The sequence below is a fragment of the Myodes glareolus genome, chromosome 16, assembly GCF_982192425.1.
Source record: "Myodes glareolus chromosome 16, mMyoGla1.1, whole genome shotgun sequence".
Taxonomy (NCBI): Eukaryota; Metazoa; Chordata; class Mammalia; order Rodentia; family Cricetidae; genus Myodes; species Myodes glareolus.
This window is the reverse complement of record NC_142041.1, coordinates 41401216-41422211: the sequence shown is the minus strand read 5'-3', so window position 1 is coordinate 41422211 and position 20996 is coordinate 41401216. Positions and strand designations below refer to the sequence as shown.

Genomic DNA, 20996 nt, shown 5'->3' with positions numbered 1-20996 from the left:
GCTTTTCCCCAGCGAAGCAAGGCAGTAGGCTTCTGGGCTTCCAAAGTAGGCTGATTTAAGCAGTGCACACCACTTCCTGCTAAGGTTCTTGTCCAGATCTTCTTGAGAGAAAACAGGTCCTATAATCGGGACCATTGGTTGAAGAGTCAATTGGCCCCTTGGCTTCTTTAAAAGAAGTTCTGCCTAGTGATTTTCCTCAGTATTGTTCCCTCTTCCGTGGGTCATTTGGAAGTAACTACTCATGGTGTCTCTTCACGGTAGTAGAAGAGGAGCGAAGACGGATTAGTTACAGAAGCGCACCCCAGCAAGGGTGATGACTAAGGACATCTGCTTCCCTGGGGCTCCCTGCGTGACTTACAGGCAGCTCAGCTTGTCCAAAAGTCCCATCTCCCCAGAAGTTCTTAGTGCTTATGTAGCCTTCAAGGAGACCCTTGTGACTCTTGTGAGTTTTAGGAACTGCCTACGACTTAGTTGTGTCCCCCCCCCCCCCGAGCCTGGTCAATTTCATTTCTCTCCCTGTTCCCCAAGGAGCCTCTTTTCAGATGGGAGTGGTGCGATTTGGAGGAAATTGCCTGTAGCACACCTGGTCCGCAGTTGCCCAGCCTTCATCCTGGATGGGTGAAGCTCAGACGTCTCCGCCTGAAATTGTCAAACGCATGGAGAGTTTCTTAGTGCACACGACAGCCACCAGGGATGCACCTTTCAGTGCTGCGTACCATTGACAAACATGAATCCGAGCTCGTAACCCTAAAGCATGACTCCTGCGATTCAGCAGGGTAACGGGATGTCTTCTGTCCGTCCTCTTCGGCGGCGTAAAAAGAGTGGGGTTCCCAGTGGTGTCCTGGCTGTGCTCTGCTGGCTAGAGCGATGCCAGTCTTCTTTGGTGAAGACATACCAATATTTTGTTCTTACCTTTCATGCAGTCTTGAAGTATCTTCTGGTCAACTGAGGGCTACAAACAGGCATTAACATTAAAACATTAGATGATGACGGAATAAAGGAAAACGGGCTCAGCTGATGCCAAGTAAAAGGAGAATTGGCTTAAGCATTGTGGTTAAATTTCGTGTCACTGTTCAGTGCCTACTGTATAAGGTAGTGTTAGCAAGTGTTGGGAAAGTGAGGGTTCCACAAACCAGACAAGTTATTTTCATTTGAATACTTAGAATCCAGTAGGAAGATGCAAAGCAGTTGTCTGTTTGCAGTTTCTTGCAGAATAAAGTTGTGCTGAATAGGAGCAGGAGAGCGGAAGAGAAAAGCTCTACTTCTTCCTCATGCAATGCCATTTGGTCCTTAGCACCGTCATGAGCGATAAGAGAATTTACCCCACTGTTGGGGCAGGGCAAGTGGGGGAAGACAAGATTTAATCACATACGCCACTCACATGCTGAAAGATAGTTAAAGGTCAGGTCAACCGTATTGCCCACAGCTTGAATTCCTTAACTGCTCTGATCAAACCCTCTGACCAAGCACCACATAAGGGATTATTCAGCTTAAAAATTGCATGTCACGATCCATCATTGAAGGGCACTGCTGCTCCACAGAGTGTTACCTCCAACCAAGGGACTCACTTCCCAGCCAAACAAATACAGTAGAAAACACGAAGGGTGTTCCTTGCTAGCTGACTCACAGGCCAGTTTATACTCAGATAGGTTTCTTATCCAATCCAAGGCTTCCTGCCGAGGGATGGTGTCGCAAACTGGGATCGGCTGTGGTAATGACTACAGAAAGTTGCTCTCGTCTCTGGCTTTGGATGGGTGCTGGGATTAAGGCAGGTGGCAAGCATTGTCTAATCTCTTGGTCAGCGCTGTGGTGTTGTGTGTTGCTGCCTCACTGTGGGCTCAGTGAGAACATTGAAAAGCCAGAGCCCCTTCCAGAAGGACCTGAGAGTAGTCCTCAGGCTCACCCTTGTTTCGCTGACTCTTCAGGAACAGTGGGATAAACAGCCCCAGAAGAGGTGTGATGGGGAAGGGTCTCCCCCAGCCCCCTATGGTACTCAGTTCTAGCACCGTGTTCTGAAAATAAGTTGGATTTATATTTATTTGGTTTTGGATGTGGATTCTAGTTCAAGGCTGTCAGGACTCGACTGGAGAAACATTGAAGTGCTCCAATCCTAAAACCAGAAGGAAGGAAACCAGGCATTTCTCTCACCTGCTCTGCTGGTTGCCCAGGCTCTTGAGTCCTGAATTTTGGGGCATTTCCCCCAAGAGTCTCCTGTCATTTCTCTCTGAAGTCCTCTCATCTGTTTACATTCTCAGCCACCTTCACCTAGAAACTCCTGGTCTTCATTATGTCTAGTCCTTTGTTTATCCTGCTGAATGTAGTGTCGGGGAAAGCGTGGCCAAGAGGATCCATGCTGGTATCAGGGCACATGGCATCTGAAAGCCAGTGAGTGGCACCTTTGACACTGTGAATAGTGAAATGCTCGCTTGCTTCACCCTCTAGCCCTTTGGAGTGCCTGAGCTACCCAGCTTCAAGACAGATTACAAAAGGCTTCTAGAATAGACACCTGGGAAGGGAGAGAAGCTTCGGAGGGGAGAAGAAAGCCCAAGTCAGCATATTCCACTCTCAACCGTCAGTATCAACGGCGTTTTCAAGGCCAAGACCTGGCACACAAAGAAGCAGCCCTTGACACTCTTAAGCCTCCCTTAGCGCGAGGAGAATGGAATCAAGCTGGCTTATTCTTTTCTTATCATACCTCAAAGTATCTTAGCGATGATCCTGGTGAAGCAGATGTCTCACCGTAGGTGGAGGTTGTTGGTAAATAGTGGTGAAACAGGTAGACCCAGTCTTCACTTTTCTCCAACTCCCACTTGCTGATGCCCAAGACGCCCAAACCATGAGCATATATAACCTTAGAAATGCCACTGGATGTGGGATTCTCGCCAGGAACCCGAATCTCCCAGTCCCCATCACAGAGAGGACTTGGCTGGTGAGGGACCCTTGGCTATATTGCCAATGCTGTTTTCTTTGCTTACCTGGACCTTCCTTCTTACTTATTTCGGAAACTTCCAAACCCACCTACCTGTCTACCTTCTTCCTTTCTCCCCGCACTCCTTCCTTCCTTCCCTCCCTCCCTCCCTGAACCTGGGGCTCCAGCCTTGAGTCTCCTGAGCAGGCTCCTCGCCGCTGAGCTACAGCCCTAAGTCCCCTGCTTCTTCTGCTACTCTGTATGTCCGCAGTCCTGCTTCCTTGTTCTTGCCTTGCATGGTTACAGTTCATTAACCTTCTAGTTGTGTCAGGTAGAACACAGGTTTTATTAACCACTGGGCTAATTTTGTTAGGATCCGCTGCCTCGGAAACACGGCACACGGGATTGGTTTTCTCGGGGCACCCTTCAAATCTGTGCTTAATTTTGTTCAATACGAGGGGATCTCAACTTCTTGAGAGAAGAAAATATCTAGAAATTGAGTGGCGACTCCCTTGATTCTTGGGCCGCTTCTGACTTAATGGTTTGTGCTTCAGAGGACAGGCTGTGTTTTTAAGCCGCAGGCTTTCCCATGCTGCTTCATCGCCAAACTGACTGCAGGACACCCAGGTTCTCCATGTTTCAGCAGAGGTGGGAATGGTTGATAGAGCAAGGCCAGGCTTTATGGTTGCTGTCCACAAGTGAAATGACCCAGGTTCTAAAGTGTTGTCTATTCTCGGAGGTATTTTCTGTTAGTGGTGGTCGTTATATATGGTGTATATATGTACATGTGTGCATGTATTTCATAAGCAGAGAGGATTTAGGGTTTCCTTTGGTCTTTCTACATGTTTTAATTACGTGGTATCTCTAAAGGAAATCACCTCTAGCCCAGAATCTCCAGCTTATTATAGCATGGCCAAAAGTAATTTTTACATCCTTGTATCTGGTTAGGAAAACTGTCTCTTAGGTTGACATCAGAACAAGCAGCATTAGTCGAAAAGCACATCGTATACCCTTAACTACCAAACAGTTATATGTTATTCCCGATAAGTATTAAAAAGGATCTACAACCCTGAGGCTAGAGAGGCATCTCAGTGGTCAAAGTGCTGGTGTGCAAGCATGGGCATCTCAGTGGGCATCCCAGAACCCATGTTAAAAGCTGGGCATAGCAGTGCTTGGCAGTGCATACCTTTAATCCCAGCGGTGGGCAGCAGAGACAGGAGGACCTGGGGACATTGCTGGCCAGCCATTCTAGGCCACAGGTGAGTGACAGGTTCAGTAAAATACCCTGTCTCAAAGAATAAAGCATAGAACACTTGAAGGAAACCCCACGGTCACATACATGTGCATGCATGAGCAGGGGCACCCACATGCACACACATGCTCTTAACTCCTCCCACTCAACGCGCGCGCACACACACACACACACACACACACACACACATTAATTTAAAAAAAAAAAGATTTAAGCCCTGGCACTAAAATATTTTTCCTTAAAAATAAAAACCTCTAAGACATTGTGTAACAATTATCAAAATTGTTCTCAATCCCGTGTTAACAGTGTGTATCAACCCTGTCTCTGTGAGTGAGAGCAAAGGATTCTATATGTCACTTTTCGCTCCCTCAGAGAAGTTTTGACTGTAGACAGGCGCACAAGCAGATGACCTAGGAACACCTGAGGTGGGGACAGGTAGGAACAGGTAGTTACTGAGAACTGTGTGTTGAGATTCTAAGGGATTGAGGATGTGGCAGATGAAAGCTGGGTTATTTAGGTAGTTGGTCAAGCATCTTTGTCTGCCAGTTAAGAGCATGTTCCCTTTTCCTGGGTGCCAGTATGAACAATAAATTGGCATTTTTTGACAGTAGACATCTCTGTAAGGCATGGGGACAAGCCTTCCAGTTATGTGATAGGTTGGTTTTGAGATGGATCAATACATGGAATAAGTAAGACACAGCATGTATAGTTTCTACCTACCTTAAAGGTCAGAAATCCATTAGCCACTGTTTCTGATAATTCAGTTATTTTCATAATTCTTCACTCACCTTTTAGTCAATTAGATACTGAATTTTTATGCCTTTGAAGCCACTGTTGCCCAAACATTGTGTGCCTATGGAGATGTCTGTGTAGACTCACCCTGCAGAGATGGGATGCTGGAGGTCCTCCCTTGTGTGCTGTTGTTAAGCTGGGTTTCTGCTAAGGCTGGCATGGCATTTTTTTTTTTTTTGGAATATCTGTCTTCCATGATTGACAGTGTCATTACCTTCTCCTCTGGTTTATTAAAAAATAAAAAGCAGGTATAACATTATGTTCACTGAATAGTAGTGCATGTGGATTAAGAATTTATCGTTTGAAAACAATTGCAAAATAATGTTCATAGTCATAGAAAGTGTCAGCATGGGGATTGCAGTATGCACTTCTTATTCTGGCCTCGGCGAATGTGTAGATTCTCCAATGGACAAAGACAGAGAACTAGGGACAGAAGGAGCTGTGGTGGGCCATTGAGAGTCTGAGCATTCCTTCCTTCTCGTAGATATTGTTGATGATTTAATTACTACTTTTACTGTGAAAACCCTGTAGTTCTAGTTAAGTCTCTAATTCCATTTTTCATCGGAAGATTCAGACATTTAAATACTTGCTAGATGCAGCCTCTGAGGAAAATGATGCCTTGTCAGGTGACTGTAAGGAACTGAGCGATGCACATTTGTCTTCTTGCTCCTGCGAGCATCTTTCAAGGGAAAAAGCCACACACGCCTGCTTAGGTCATCAGAGACGTTTTACTCCTGTTTTTGCTTAACATTTGCCAGAATAAAAGCCCTGGAACTGTGCCTACCACAGATTCATTCCTAAATGCAAACTTAATTAAAAGTAATTTCAAAACTCTATAAAGAACCAGTAACACAATCCAAAACATATTCTTCTGTCTTTGGAGGGGGGATGGGGTACTGAATTAATTGGTTCGTTTGCCTGATGGCACACGGAGTTCTTAAAACCCTTGGTGGAGTGTTACCTGCCATGGAGGGTCTACATCTCAGTCCTGAAGATGATGTAGCCGGACTCTGACCTGCCCACCAGTTCTTCGGTTCCTTGGGATCAGTAGGGAAAGGCGCTAGGGTCTGGGACACGCCACTGCTGCCACTTATCAGTTTCTTGCCTTTATTAAAGATATCCAAGTACCAGCTAGAAATTCCTAAGTCATCGGCTTTGCTCACCAGTGCTTCTGGTCTGAGTTCTTAGTAAGTGCTCAAAAATTAGTTATTTCAAAGAATACCCTTGTCCCTGTGGCCCTACAGTGTAGTAGATAGCCCTTTCTGAGCCATGGGCATGCCCCAAGACTACAAACATGACTGCTTAGACCTGCACTCTCCAGTGTGGAGCCACTAAATCCCTTTGCTATTTTAATTTAAATTGAATACAATTTTGAAAACAGCCCTTGGTTTCACCAGTTATTTCTTGAGAGCGCTAAGAAGCTAGAGTACACGCAGCACTCTTGTGAGCTGTCCTCAGTGATTTCCCTGATGCCCTGAGAGCCGAGGGCTCAAGAAGTCCATGTGGCTGTCCTGCTGGATAGGACGAGTGGCTGTAGACATGACAGAAAGTCCTGCTGGACACAGAACTTTACGGAGTTTTTCCTGGGCCTCATGGGTTTCTTGCTTGTGTTTATAATGCAGCAGTCTGCTTCAGGAAGTGAGGGTTCCGGAACAAGAAGGACCTTCAGGAGCTGCCTCACACTGTGACATGTCTGATCCCTTGTGCCCGTCACCGCAGCATGAACAAGGTAAGGGAATGCTCTTCGAATATGCTTTGTAAATTTTCCTATATCATGATTTTCTTGGGCACATATGTCTCTGTGGCCCTAGATGGTTGCTTTTCCTGCCATTACAGTTGGTCGTGTAATGCCCACAAGCCATCTTCCAGGCAGGGTGCAGGAGCTGGTGGACACTTCATGATTCTATAGAGTATCTCTTGCATTTCCCAGAGGTGTTTGATAGCTGAAATGCTGACTGTTTGTGTGACTGTGTTGACATGACTCATAGAGAATTAGTCTGTTGAGCCAGATTTCCTGAGATGACTATCCGCTCTGCCAGACCTCAGGCAAGTGACCCAACTTCTTGAAGCCTCTCTTTTTCCCATGTGTAATATGCTAATCACAGTGGGTAAAATGTACTAATTTATGTGCCACTTGCCATGGATAGTGCCTGTCTGGATTACAGGCCTCATGGAAGCATGTGACATAGTTTTGATGTTGGGACACTGTTAGCCCATAGACCTAGCTGCAAGAGAGTCTAGCAAGTACGTGCAGCATTTCCATTTGCTCTCTGACGTGCTGAGTAGCCATTGACTCCCAGAAGGGCCCATTAGGGGTAAGCAATGAGTAAGGTTTGGATTGAGCTGCTAGCAGGTGGCAGACTATTTCAGGTTTGAGTATTCTAATAAGGGATGTACCAGAAGCTCTACAGGCACAGAAGAAACAGCCAGATCTGTGACTGTCTTAGCTTTCTATTGCTGTGATAAAATGCTGACCAAAAGAAGACTTGGGAAGGAAAATTTTTATTTGGCTTATAGGTTGCAGTCCATCATCGGGGAGTCAAGGCAGGAGTAGAACCAGGGACCATAGAGGAATGCTGTTTACTGGCTTGCTCCCATTGCTTGCTCTTTTATCCAACCCAGAACCGCTTGCACAAGTACTGCCCACAGTGGACTGGCCCCTCCTACATCAACCATTAATCAAGAACATAGGCAATCTGATGGAGGTGCTTTCTCAACTGAGGTTCTTCATCCCAGATTACTCTAGTTTGTGTCAAGTAAGTTGACCAAACCAAACCAGGGTCGTGACCTAGGAGAGACATCACAAAGGAAGTGAGATTTTGAGGTGGAGTCTGGATGGTAAATGGTAATTTTCTGGGCAGATGGTGTAGAACTAGGCACTGCAGGTGAAGGGAAAGCCTGGGTTTGGGCACAAAGGCCTGGGAGAAGGTCTGGTATGCTCAGGAACAGCAGGCGTTTGCATGACTGGAGCAGAGTCATCTCTCCATGACACTTGGCGCTGTGACAAGGGAACTCAATAGTGAGTGACTGTCTTCTGCATTTTAGGATTCTTGGTGGTATCCCCTTCTTCCCATTCTAGTCAAGACAACAAAAATTGTCCCCTGGTATTTATTTTTCCATGCCTCTTGACAAAAATCACCTCTGACTGAAATCTACACAATTGGTGGCCAGAGGCCATGTATGAGCTCAGTGACAGAGGCAAGGCCAGCATTTGGGCCACAAATGGATGTGAAACAGAGGAGAAACTTTTCTAGAAAAACAAACATAATGTATGGGTTGTTGTGGTGGAGTTGTACAACACTTGGGGTACTTTGGTCTTGACCACAGAACGGGCATTTAACCTGCTGAGTTCCCAGTCTGAAGCTATCCCGAAGTGATTTTTCGTAGGCCAGTCTTCCTTCATAAGGATGGGAAGAACTAAGGTCCCTTCAATGTTTGCACCTTAATAGGATGTTGTGGCTGCTACCATACTTGAAGAGGCCAGAAAAACCAGAGCAAAACAGCAATAATAGAACCAAACAATTATGTTGAAGAATTTTACATTTGGCTGAAATGAACTACTATCCACCCCGTCCTGTGCCAAAAAAAAAAAAAAAAAAAAAAAGGAAGCCCTCTGTTGGATGGCCCACTGTTTCCCCCACAGGTCCCTATCCAAACTTAAGGACTTACCTTTTAACAGGCTAACAAGTCAGCCTAGGGAGTTTTGAAGGACAGACTGTGGTTCTGCCCCATAGTCATGGCTGGAGACAGAAGTCTATCCCCACAAGCCCCGGCTTCTGTTATTTTGAGGCTGGTATACTGGAAAGTCAAGGCAGTGCTTGGGAAACTTCTGATCCACATGCTCAGCTTGTGCCATCAGCCAGCTCCCGGTGGCCTGCAGGGCATCTCCACAACTGATGTCATGGTCTTGCTCTTAGCACACACTCAGGAAGCAGACTCTTGGGAACCAGTAGGTGTGTCTGTGCTTGGGAAGTCGTGTTCTGCCTGCATGGCCTGCTGAATGCCTTACTTTATATCATTTTAATTGGAAGCAGTGATTAAGTTGGATGTGTCACCTCCCTTGGTCAGCATTTTTCTCCCTCTTCTTATGGCTTTCTTGGCAACAGACAAAGAATAGGTCTTGCTCTGGGGGAGGAAACAGCTCTTCTCAATACAATAAAACCAGAGAGTCATCTCATCAGGGAGGTATGTAACAGGCTGCTGGAAGTGTGGTCATGGGTGTGGCTGGTGTTCTAAGTGGATTTGTTCCTAGAAAGCTGGGAGACATTTCAACTGTAGCTCTTCATTAGACACATTCTCTAATTCTGTCCTTCCTTCCTGAATATCAGCTAGGAGGATTTCAGTTAGGGAGCAGTCAAGACAAAAGGTAGCCACAGTGTTCTAGAGTTCTTACTCCTTTGAGGCACCAGGGTGATACTGATGACAGATTTTCTCTGTGGCCTTTCAAGGCTAAACCCTCTAGAAAGCAGGAATGGCTCCCACGGCACAAGGGGGTTGCTAACTTATTTTAGTAATTTGATCATGCGGCTGACCTAGGGCTAGTGAACTGCATCTTCCAGGCAAGGATTTTCTTTCTCAAATTTTCCCTTTCTTACCTGTGGCTGGGTGTGAGGGGATAGCTGTGGCCCTGCTTGAGCCTTTGCAGTACTATGGGCAGAGAGGGGAACGAGATATTCCTAAACTCACTATGAATAGACCGCCATTTCCTGAGGCTAGTATGCGGGGATTATGACCTCTGGATGTGCATTCTAGAAAGTTCACCTCAGACTGACCCACCTTCCTCACGTTGTAAAACAGGCTTAGTGGTTGTACAATGAGAGCCTTAGCCTTATGCATTAAACAAATCATGAGATGCATATTTTCTGGGACACCATTCCACACTCCACCCTTACTCCTTAGACTGGAAGACCATCTTTCCAACTTTCTCAGCCTTTTTTGCAAAATTGACATTTCAGCCTTTATGATGATTGACAAATTTCACAATGGCGACTTAGCTTTTGAATTGTGCGAAAAAGCCTTTATCCTATCTGGTTTCTGGAATCATTCTTACTGACATTTATACCACATCTCACGTCACACGTTTCTGTTAGTCACAAGGACGAGTGTTTGGGGGAAGTATAGTTTGCAACAAAGCGAAACAAAAACAAGAAACACCAGACAAAACGCAGGGAAGTCGGGATCCTCAGAGGAAGGCAGTGCAGAGCGATGCTTCTCACTGTGTATGGCCTTGACGGTCACAAGCCACACCCACACCCATGACAGGGTCTGCTCCCAGAAGCCCCTCCTGTGGCGGTCTTGGGGTGATGGCCCCTCACTTTCTTAAAGTTATCACTTTCCTGAGGGTCTGTCACATGGCCTCTTCTCTGGGTTTGTGAGTACATTCCATCTGACTGGAAAACAAAAATCGCTTTTTCTGATGCCACACAAAATGATGCCTTCCCTGTCGGCACTCCACTGGTGACATGGCCTCCTTCCACACTCTTGTCATGTTCCAGTGAGGCCTGCTCTGCTTTGATGACTTTGGAAGGGTGCAGAGGGTTTAGGAATGCCTCTGACCTCCCCTGGGCACAGAGGCTGTTGCTGGGTTAGTTAACTCCCCCACCCCCAGGTTCTTCTCTGACTATTCCTAGATCCCCACTCTGTTGTTCCAGCAGCGGAAGCAGTGTTACATTGACACTCAGGCCAGTATCCCTACAGTCGGCTAAAAGATACACCCGAAATTCACTTCATTTCTGCCTTCATTTACAGTCTTTCTTACTTCGCGCATACCATGAAGCAGTGAAATCCAGAATTCACTCCCCTTGTTTATCCACCCAGCCCTTGGTGTAGACATGGCTTTAATTTATCAATTACATCTTAAAATTTACAGATTATCAATTATATTTTACTGATGAAAATGTTTTATTGAGCAGGTTCTCACACACATCCTGAGTTCTGTGTGTTAATGTTTACAGTAAGCCAATCGGAAAAGAACAACAGACTGTCTGAAGTTCTGCTCCATCAATGGCAGAGAGCGCCATCCCAGCCTGAGCTTTAAACATGACCCTGATATTAAATGCTCCTCCAGCGTAAACGTCTTCTGCTGGGAGAACAAGCTAAAATGCTACTGGGTCCAGACAAGGAGTGGGCAACAGGAAAGCCAGCAGCCATCCGCCTCCCTCTCGGCATGGCCCTAGTGCTCCAACCTGTATTTCATCAGCTCCAACTGCCTTTTCCTGGAGGCGGCAGCTAATCCTCCTTGAGTCAGAAATTGAGGAACTATGGCTTTAAAAAAATCTAGTGACATGAAAGCAAAGCTGAGTAAACATTAAGTGATCTTTAAATAAGGAAGGTATTCTCAATTCCTGCGGCAGAAATTAAAGACAGAGGATGTTTTACCTGTGAATTTTCTCATTTGTTCTTTGCATCAGAAGATACTATCAACTAGTTTAAAAGACAAGGTGAGGGATGTGTGACCGTGTATGTGTGACTATGTGTGAGTATGTGTACATACATATTTATATATACATAATGCAGGTGATAGATAGCTAATTGGTTATAGATATAAATAGTGAATTGCTTACAAATCAGAACAACAAATGATAAGATGAAATAATTGCTTTAGTAGAAAGTGAGCAGAAATATAAAACACATAAAGGAAAACCAAAAATAAACAACACATGAAAAGTTTTAAACTTAAGAGTAATCAAATAAGTGCAAATAAATTATAATGGATGAGAATTTGAAACTTCACTCAGCAGAGGTCGGAATTGAGGATACACACTGAAAGAACTTCTTTCTCAAGGGAACTATCGTATGCCAAAGCCTCATTCACATACCTTCACTGACAGATTTCATTTATACAATCTTAGCTCAAAGAAAACTGCCATGAATGTATGTAGTGAGGAGCTGCGGGAAGGCCTGCTTTTCATCCCACCTGGCTCCCGCATGGCTAGCTTAGCCCTGGAAATAACAACATACAAATCGTATTCATTTATACACTGCCTGGCCCATTATCTCTAGAGAGTTAGTTACTGGCTAACTCTCACATCTTGATTAACCCACTTCTAATAATCTGTGTAGCACCACGAGGTGTGGCTTACTGGGAAAGATTGAGCATGTCTGACCTGGTGGCTGGTTTCATGGCGTCTGCCTCATTGCCCTCTTCCCAGCATTCTGTTCTGTTTACTCCGCCTACCTAATTTTCTGTCCTATCAAAGGGCCAAGGCAGTCTCTTTATTAACCAATGAAAATAACACATAGACAGAAGGCCCACCTACATCAAATGTATGTCAAATTTTTGCCAAGATACTAAAGAAAATATTGCCATTTTCTCAGATAGTAAGTATGGTACAGCCATGTAATATAATTGCCAAGCGGACATGGTATGTAGTGACCTAAACAGGAAACTTTGGAAGAAGGTGAATGGCATCACACTCTGTAAAGTTTGGTTGCTCTTTCAGTGTTTAGAAAGATTTGCGCATGCCGGTGCATGTCACATGTATGTTTTCAGTTTTTCTTCAGCAATGTGGAAGTCATCATGCTAAAGTAATTTTTAAGATACGAAATTATGGTTAAGATATGAATTCCACTTTTAAAAAATATACATGATAAAGGACAAGAAGATACTACCCTGAATGCTGACAGTGGAAAGTCCGTGACATATAGCCATTCCTTTCTCGCTTTTTTCTTTGTCCAGATTTTTCTGTATTTCCAACTTTCCTGTAAGTATTTATACATTTCATTAATGGTCAGAAAAGGCAAATACTTAAAAATAAGCACTATTTTCGTTGCCTCACATTTGAGATATGTGGGTTAGTGATGTCTAGAGGACACACAGAAAGGAGAAGGAGGTTGGTTTCAGCTTTGATTTGGGCATTGCCATGCTTGGCACATTTCTGCTGCTCTAGAGCCAGTTTGGGATCAGCTATAAGTGACAGGTAGATATTCTAGGCAAAGATGCAGTCCTATGGCTTAGTGGCTCATTTTTTTTTTGATAGTACATGTCATGTAATCTCTGAATTTATCTGGTCAAAGACACCGTTGCAATGGGTTTTAGATTTGGCAGCTCTTGGGGAAACACTGAGACCCTTCAACCCCTTCAAGTGATTCACCACCAAGATCACTGTTCATGACACCCAGAGAGCATGCACTCCTCCTCCTCCTCCTCCTTCTCTCTCTCTCTCTCTCTCTGTCTCTCTCTGTCATCGGACTGTGTTTTAGGAGGCTATGTTTCATGTGGTGACATAGTCCCAGCAGGTCTTAGAATATGTGCTTATGTTTTCATGTTCCTCATAAGGCTTAGTTTTCATCTCCAATATGATCATTATAGGAATAACCCGCAGAAACAGAAGATTTTCATGGTCTCCATTAGTGCTTAAGCCTGTAAAGGAATCCTGAGACAGAGCAGAAGAACCAATTAGCTGGATTAAATGTGTCCTGGGTGATGGAGGATGTCCTCCTCCATCAAGAAGATGGATACTGGAGCTAGGGTACTGGGGGCATCTCCTCTGTTTGAATCTTCTCTATCCTTAAGAAGTAATCCTTACTCCTCTCAACAACTTCATTTTCATGGTTTGGGGGACTGGAAGGAATCCGCTGACAAAGTAATGTGTGCTGGGTGAATCCGGTACTGTTGAGTGTAAGTGTGCGGACTGGTGAGTGGTTCTGGGCTACCTGACTAGCTCCATTTGATCACAAGGACAAATGTAGTGACATTGGGGGTTGGGGGGGGACAGGGATAGAATTCTCTTCTGAGAAAACCAGAGTGCATATTTGAAAGACAGTTGGGCCAGGTGTGGAGTTGCATGTCTGTTATCCCAGCACTGAGGATGGAGGCCAAAGATTACAAGTTCGAAGCCAGCCTGGGCTACATATGAGTTCTAGGCCAGTTGGAGGTACATGGGGGAATATGTCTCCAAAAACTAAAGGATTGATCATCTAGTCTAGTAGATGGCTATTTGTCCTGAAGGAAAGAGAATAAAAATCTTATTTTTTAATTTTATATGTACTTTTTAATTACATTTTTTCATGCAATATTTCATACAATACATGTTTTGATCATGTTTTCCTCTCCTCAACTCCTCCCGGATACCCTTCACCTCACTTCTTACCCACCCATTTTATGTTTCTGTCTCTTCCCCCTCAGAAACCCTCACAAAACAAAACTCAAAACAAACAAGAAAAGATCAGTAAGAAAAAAAAATAACAAAATAAAACAAAAGTACACACACACACACAAATTTTGTTTTGTATTTGCTAATTACTCTTGGGCGTGGGGCCTGCCCTGGAGTATTGTGTTATTGATATACCCAGCCTTACTCCATTGGAGAAAACTGATTGTCCCTTTGCCATTAGACAACAATTGCAAATAGCTTCCTTATTAAACCCTGTGCCCTCTTCCCTCTCCCAGTGCTGGAGTCCTGTCTGGTTTGAACCTGTGCAGGTCTTAATGAGTTCTGCCACGGTCTCTGTAAATTGTTACGGGCATCTGTCCTCTTGAGTCTAGAAGACAGTCTTTCAATGGAGTTATCACCCACGGCTCTTATAATCTTTCTACTTCCTTGTCCGCATAGATCCCTGAGCTTCGAAGAAAGGGTTGATGAAGACAAAGCCTTTATGACTACTCCAAAGTCTCTGACTCTTTGCCTATTTTACAATTCTGGGTCACAGTGATAATCCCCATCACTACAAGAAGAAGCTTATCCGATGAAGATTGAGCAAGGCACTGATCTATTAGTGTCATTAGGAGTCTTTTGACTGACATGGTACTTTAGCACAGTAATAGTATTAGACATTTCCTGTGCCAGTGACCTATCTAACCTCAGGATTTTTAATACTTTGGCAGTGTTAGGTATGGGTTCCATCTCATGGAGTGGGCCTTAAATTCAATTTAAAAAGTAGGTGGTTACTCCCGTAGCATTTGTGCCAGTATTACACCAGTATATTTTGCATGCAGGTCACTGTTGCATGTGGCAGGGTTTGTAGCTAGGAGAGTTAATTCTTTTTCCTCTTCTTGTGATGGGCAGAGCACCTTCCAGTACTATTAACGCTAGTCAGTAGAGGTAAGGCCTCCAGTTAAGCACCAGCTTGCCTTCTCCATGTTTGGTGACATAAGTATTATCCTTAGCATTAAGGTTGTAAAAAGTAACCATTAGCCTTGGCAATGGCCTGTGATGTTTGAAGTGGGGGTGGGGGCGGGAGGTTCTGTTAGACTCCTTTGGCCAACGACTCATCAAGATATATCTCATTCCTGGCACTGGAGGCTTTACTAGATGACCTAACTAGACGACCTAGGACATCCAACTGGAGCCTTGTGAGAAGACACCTTGTAAAATATTAACTGTGTCGATTAATCCTTGGCTTTAAGATGTCTGCAGATGACTCTATAGAATATGTACATTTTCAAGATTTGTTTCCTAAGTTTTGTGGAATTGTTTCTTCCAAACTTGAGCCTCCCTTCTTTTGTGTGAAGCCAGAAGGCTGTAGCACTATGTCTCCTTGGGAATGCAATTCTCTGAATCTCAGAGCAGCCACAGTCGAACATTCATTGCTGCTTTGTCTGAGAGACCGTCTGCAGGGCTTGGTGTAGATACTGAAAGCCTGTTCTGGTTGGCCCTTACATGAGTGATTGTGATGGTGTGGTCCGAAGAAACCCAAGACACCATGTACTACCTGCATTGTCACACAAACCCAGGAATGCCTTAGTGAGGGAGTCATGTGACTGACCTAATAGTGCCCAAACCTGCCAGAGAAGATGAAGGAAGATCCTGGTAGGCAGGAGGTACAGTATGGCTTCAGAGTCGAAAGGCATCCAGAGAAAATAAGGGCAATAGATTGTCACGGGAGCAATGAAATCAGAACCTGAAAGGGCTCGTGGTAAACTGGGATAGAGCTTTAAAGCACATCTTCAGGACTCACTTGAAGGCGAGAGGGACTCACCACTACTTTCAGTTGAGTGGTGCTTTCACACACATTGTAATGGTTCATTTGGGGGTCTTCTTTACCCGTATTTCTTGAGGGTTTAAGGAGGAGTGCCTAGTGTTGTCTTCATTGAAAACAGGCTCTGCTACCCCAATACTGATGAGTTTTGTGCCAGGCTCATGCAGCACTTGAGTGTTGACTGGGTGGCTTCGTCTCTGCACCCCTATATTTTACTGAGTCTGTACCCCTAGCTGTGTGCTGCAGTCTCTTGTCAGGCTGATGGCCACTGCGTTCTGTAACAAAGGCTGGTAATCTTGGCCTTTGTGCATCAGGGCTGCTCTGTCTCCCTTCTCCCGTCCTCAGTCCTGCCCTTTTCTTCTCAATTACTAAGCAGTAATGGATGTAATTAGGTTACGTCCTATTTAGTTAATTGGTGATTGGGAACATGATTGTTTAGTCGCTTAGTTATTACGTAGTTGTTCATCTTTAGGATATTGGCTCATTTGTTTGATTTTGCAAACAGTATCATCTCGGACAGTGGGACGGTTTATATGAAGGGAAACAGCCAACAAAGAGATTGCTCCCAAGGCAGGATTTTAATCCCAGTACCTGGTGCTTTAGACCTGTTCTTCCCTCTGCCTTTGGACACTGGGGACCTTACAGTATGCGACCGTTAGCCAACACTCTTCCTGTGTCTATGGTCCTAAGGGTTTTCCTTTGTTAGATGTTCACACAGAACTCTGCTCTGGAGCACGTGTGTATCATTGGCTTTGTTTTTAAAAACCTCTGTGTGACTGTGTGGTAAGATTGGTCTGAGGACTGTACTAGGTAGAGAGATGTCTCCTTAGGCTACACAAAACTGCATGTTGCAATAGTCCTTTAAGAATCATTTTAGACAAACATAAGTGACAGGGTCAACACGTACATGGAAACATTTAGACTTGATTAATCATGGCGTCTGTACCCCTCTGGTTTGTCTACCTGGGTTTCTTTTCTACTCCTCCTCCTCCTTCCTCTTCTGCAACAGCTTTGTAACTTCTTCCTTCTTAAATGCAGAAGCATTATCTTGAGAGTCCAGGCTCAATTAGGCAGAAATCTAAGCAATTAATTAAAAGATCTGACCTAGCCAGGGAGGGAAGGTGTCAACACATGTCATAGCGGTCAGAAACACCGGTTAATTAGAGCAGGGGGACATCGTGGTAAATTGTGGGGAAAAAAAGTGCTGGACAAAACTCACAGTGTATGCCTCTATTACTCTTAAACCTAACCCACAAACAATTTGTTGTGACAGCTCTAGGCTGAGATTATGGCTAAAAATAGGCCCGTGTATTGAAGAAAAAAGAATATTTAACAGTTGAAATTTTGTGAGCGACTGATGCTGTTTCATTGTAATAATGCCCCCAAAGGCATATTAGTGATGCCGCTAACTACAGACTTTAATAGACTTTAATAATGTGTATTTTAGAGGCCCGATACACAACGGGATAATGTATAAAACATTCATTATGGGAAATTGCTACCTTTTTATTTAATGAGAAAGCCGCTGAAACAAACCCGCGGCTCTGCTGTAGCATCAGGTTCCTGGGCATGAGGGTACCGAGTAGCGGCTTCCACCTGCACTGCCTGAGAGCTAATCAAGATGCAGCCATATCTACTTTCTTATTCAGTAGATGAAAATGGAGCTTCGAAAGCCTTCTTGATTTGGATAAATCTTTGTTCAAACCACAGCTCCACCTGCCTCTGCCTAAACAACTTGAGCACGTCACTCAGCATGAAGCTACATGGTATGCGCTGTGTCTCACAGGTTGTGGGGCAAGTTAAGGGTTGGCCCGGCAGAGGCCCCTCGTGCTGGGCACTCAGCGAGCAGTTTCCATGACAGCGCTCTATAACTGTTCATACCTCTTGTGTCTGTGCTTGACTGTTGTGGGGAAACCGGAAGGGGTCCAGAGAAGAAAACACAATTGAAAAGCCTTGAGAAGTAGCACCCGACCCAAGCCTGGCCTGGGTTTTTTATGTGATTCTGGTGTGCGGTGGCTGGGAGCCATGGTACTAAAGGAGAGACAGGAGTATGGAGCAGATGCTTGGAGAACGGTGGATCATCTATCTCTTTTAATAAGATAACATCGTTCGAGCGGCAAAGCGCGATGCGTCGGTTTGCGAAGTGGACTAGCGCTGCCTGTTCGCAGTGCCCGGCTGTGACGGCACAGCCAAGCACCCACTGGATTTCCGATTCCGTTTTATCTGATATCAGAGCCAGTGGCCTTGCTCTCTCAGAATAGAGCTCCACCTTGGAGAGAGGGACTAATTGGATAAATAAGAAAAAAACAATCCAGCGTGTTTATCAGCTGTCCAGCAATCAGGGGGTCTCTTGGAAAGGAGCGAAGCCTTTTTCCCCTTGACTCCTTGAAGTGGCAGCACGTCCTTTACCCTCCATCCACGCTCCCGGCTCTCGTCTGCTTCTGCTGTAATGTCAGAAGCACTAATCATGTCAGACTGTGTGACAGTGACAGCCCTGACATTCACAACAAAGACGGAAGAAAGGGGGAGAAGAGAGATTATGAGGGGGAAGGGAGAGGAAACAGCAGGAGAAGGATGTTATTATTATTATTATTGTTATTATTATTATTATTATTATTATTATTACACCTAAAGCGTATAGCTGCAGAATCACCAACATTCTAGGTAGATCACATCCGAAGAAAATCAAGGAAGGTGCAGGGTGAATTCTGATGGAGGTTTAAATCGGGCCACCCGGATTTCGAGTTTCTATTTTTCTTTGGTTCGTAGCCTTTATTGTGATTACCGTGGCTGTGATTTCTTCCCTTTACTTATGAAAGAAGGCATTTCCTTTTCTCTCCCTGTCCTTACCCAGTGTTTTCTCCGCAGGGAAGCAGTGTTACAGTCGGGAGTATGTGCTCTCCTGAGCCTTTCCTTTTGCTTGCCAGATTCTGTAGTTTAATGAGAACAACGATCACTTGAAGGAAGGAGTCAGAGGTGACTGAGGACCATCAGGTGTCAGCCTCAGTGGTGTCCTGGTGCTTGCTGCCTATGTATGGAGGAGCTGCTGAGTCCCCTGCTCCCTGGCTGCTGGGAGTGGGCTTCCCTCCCCTCAAGCACCTCTCTGTTTAGATCAGGCTGGCCAGGGGGCTCCTGTCTTCACTTTGCAGCAGTCATGACCTGGACACCTGCTGCTGTGTGTGTTTAAATCCAGATGCCATGTTCTGAATTGAGCTCTGAGCTCAGGCAGAACCAGCCCTGGCTTTCTATAAACAGAATCCAGCTGCCAGCTCAGCTTTGGAGGGATTTTGAACCAATAACTCTTAGCTAGGATGTTTACCCTTTCCCCTTTTCTTTTTACAAGAAAGAAACAATAATACCCACATAGTCCATGGTGGTCACCTTGCTATAAAAACGGTGTGTTTCTGTGTGTACTTAAGGACCAGCAGTTTTCCAACTGCAGTGACTTCTTCTTGGATTGCTTTCAAGTAATGAGATTGCACCCTCATCCTTGTCCTTAGCACCCAGTCAAAGCCTTTCAGACCAGGGCCTCTTAGAAGAAATGCTGCCTAATACGCAATAAAAAAAAAAGGCTTATTTGCAATTCTTGGGGTAATTATACATCTACAAGCACAAGCGAGTGAATGTGTATACTAGTGAGAATTTGGGGAAATGACCCCAAAATATCTTTCCTGTAAAGTTAAATTTTTTGCTCTGAGGTTTTACATCGATGGCATTTGCATTGTTCTCTGATGTGTTCCTGTTTGCTTTCGTTGACATTCAGTTAAAGGAGTCAAATCCTATATAGGGTAATACTAGCTACAATAGCAAATAGGCTGCTAGCTTGTTTGGCCTGACACAATAAAAGTTTCCTTTCTGGTTCAGTCCCATGGAGGTACCTGATCTGCGGTATGCTTTTATTCTGAAGTGATGGAATTCTGTGGCAGGCCCTTTCCACATTCTATTTTACTGTCTGTATTGGTATGCTCAGGCTATGGTAGCAGAGCACTCCAGGCTGGGTGACTTCAATAGACAATTGTGTTATCTCTCCATTCTAGAGACTAGAAGTTCAAGACCGAGAGGTAGACAGGGCTGTTTACTTCTGTGTTTGTGAACCAGGGGTATAGTCCAGGTTTCTCTCTCTGCTGCTGCTTGCTTTGATTTGCAATTCATCTTTCTTGTGTTTGTGCCTGGGTCCAAATATCTGCCCCCCACTTCCTGTCTTTTTGAGATAGGGTCTCACTGTGTAGTTCTGACAGAGACGGGACTTGCTAGGTAGATCAGGTTGGCCTTGAATTCACAAAGATCCACTTACTTCTGTCCCCGAAGTGCTGGAGTTACAGGAGTGACCAATACACCAGGTCCCAAATTTCTCTTTTATGAGAATACAAATTATACTGGATCAAGGGCCTTCTCTATTCCAGTATGAGTTAATCTTAACTAATTTATCTGATGATAGTCCCATTTTCAAAGAGGTGACAGTGTGGTTTAGGATTTGATTATGAATTTGTAGGAGGAAGGGAGAATAATTCAACCCATGATGCCATCACTAATTGAAACATGTAATTGTCTTCCTCTGGACGGTGGACAGAGAAGAGCAAGGAGAAAGAGCCTTTGCTTCTTAATCCTGAAAGATCAAAGCACAACGATATCTTTTCTTCTCATTTCTTAGTCATAGCTAATTATCCGGCTCTACCCAAAGGCAAGGCAGCCTGGGAAATGTAGTATAATCCCTGGCTGAATGGCAGTTATGCTAGATGGCTTTAGATACATCCCCACGCAATCAAGCTGCCCCATCTTTCTAGGAAAGTGTCTGTGCTTCGTTTGCTCCTGAGCAAACCCTTCAAGAGCACCAGAAGAGTGTGACAGTCTCCAGGCTTGGGAATTCCATTGAGTGCCTGCCCAGTAATGACTCCAGGCGTCAATACGCAAATGAGTTTATACATTTGTTTATGGTTTTGCTCCCTTAAGAGACTTGTCTTATTCTCAAGGGAATTTCATGCGCCCTACTAATGGATACCTTCTCTCCTTACAAAACGAGTAAAATCAAAATTAGCAAGGCTTTATTCTGGGCTAAAAAATGTAAACTGATTTCTTATAGTACAGTAACCTTTAAATTTCATGTTTGATTATTGCTGATGTACG

The 20996-nt window shown here is 44.6% G+C and overlaps 1 protein-coding gene across 4 annotated transcripts in view; it reads left to right on the top strand.

The window, feature by feature from the left end:
• Positions 1-20996, top strand: part of Bach2 (BACH transcriptional regulator 2) — a 337533-nt gene that overhangs the window by 74614 nt on the left and 241923 nt on the right. For all 4 annotated transcript variants that reach the window (XM_087897211.1, XM_087897212.1, XM_085677270.2 and 1 more), the window contains exon 2: positions 6575-6681. In XM_087897211.1, the coding sequence (XP_087753337.1) occupies positions 6673-6681 (9 nt within the window). In that variant the 5' untranslated portion in view covers positions 6575-6672. The remainder of the gene's footprint in view (positions 1-6574; positions 6682-20996) is intronic.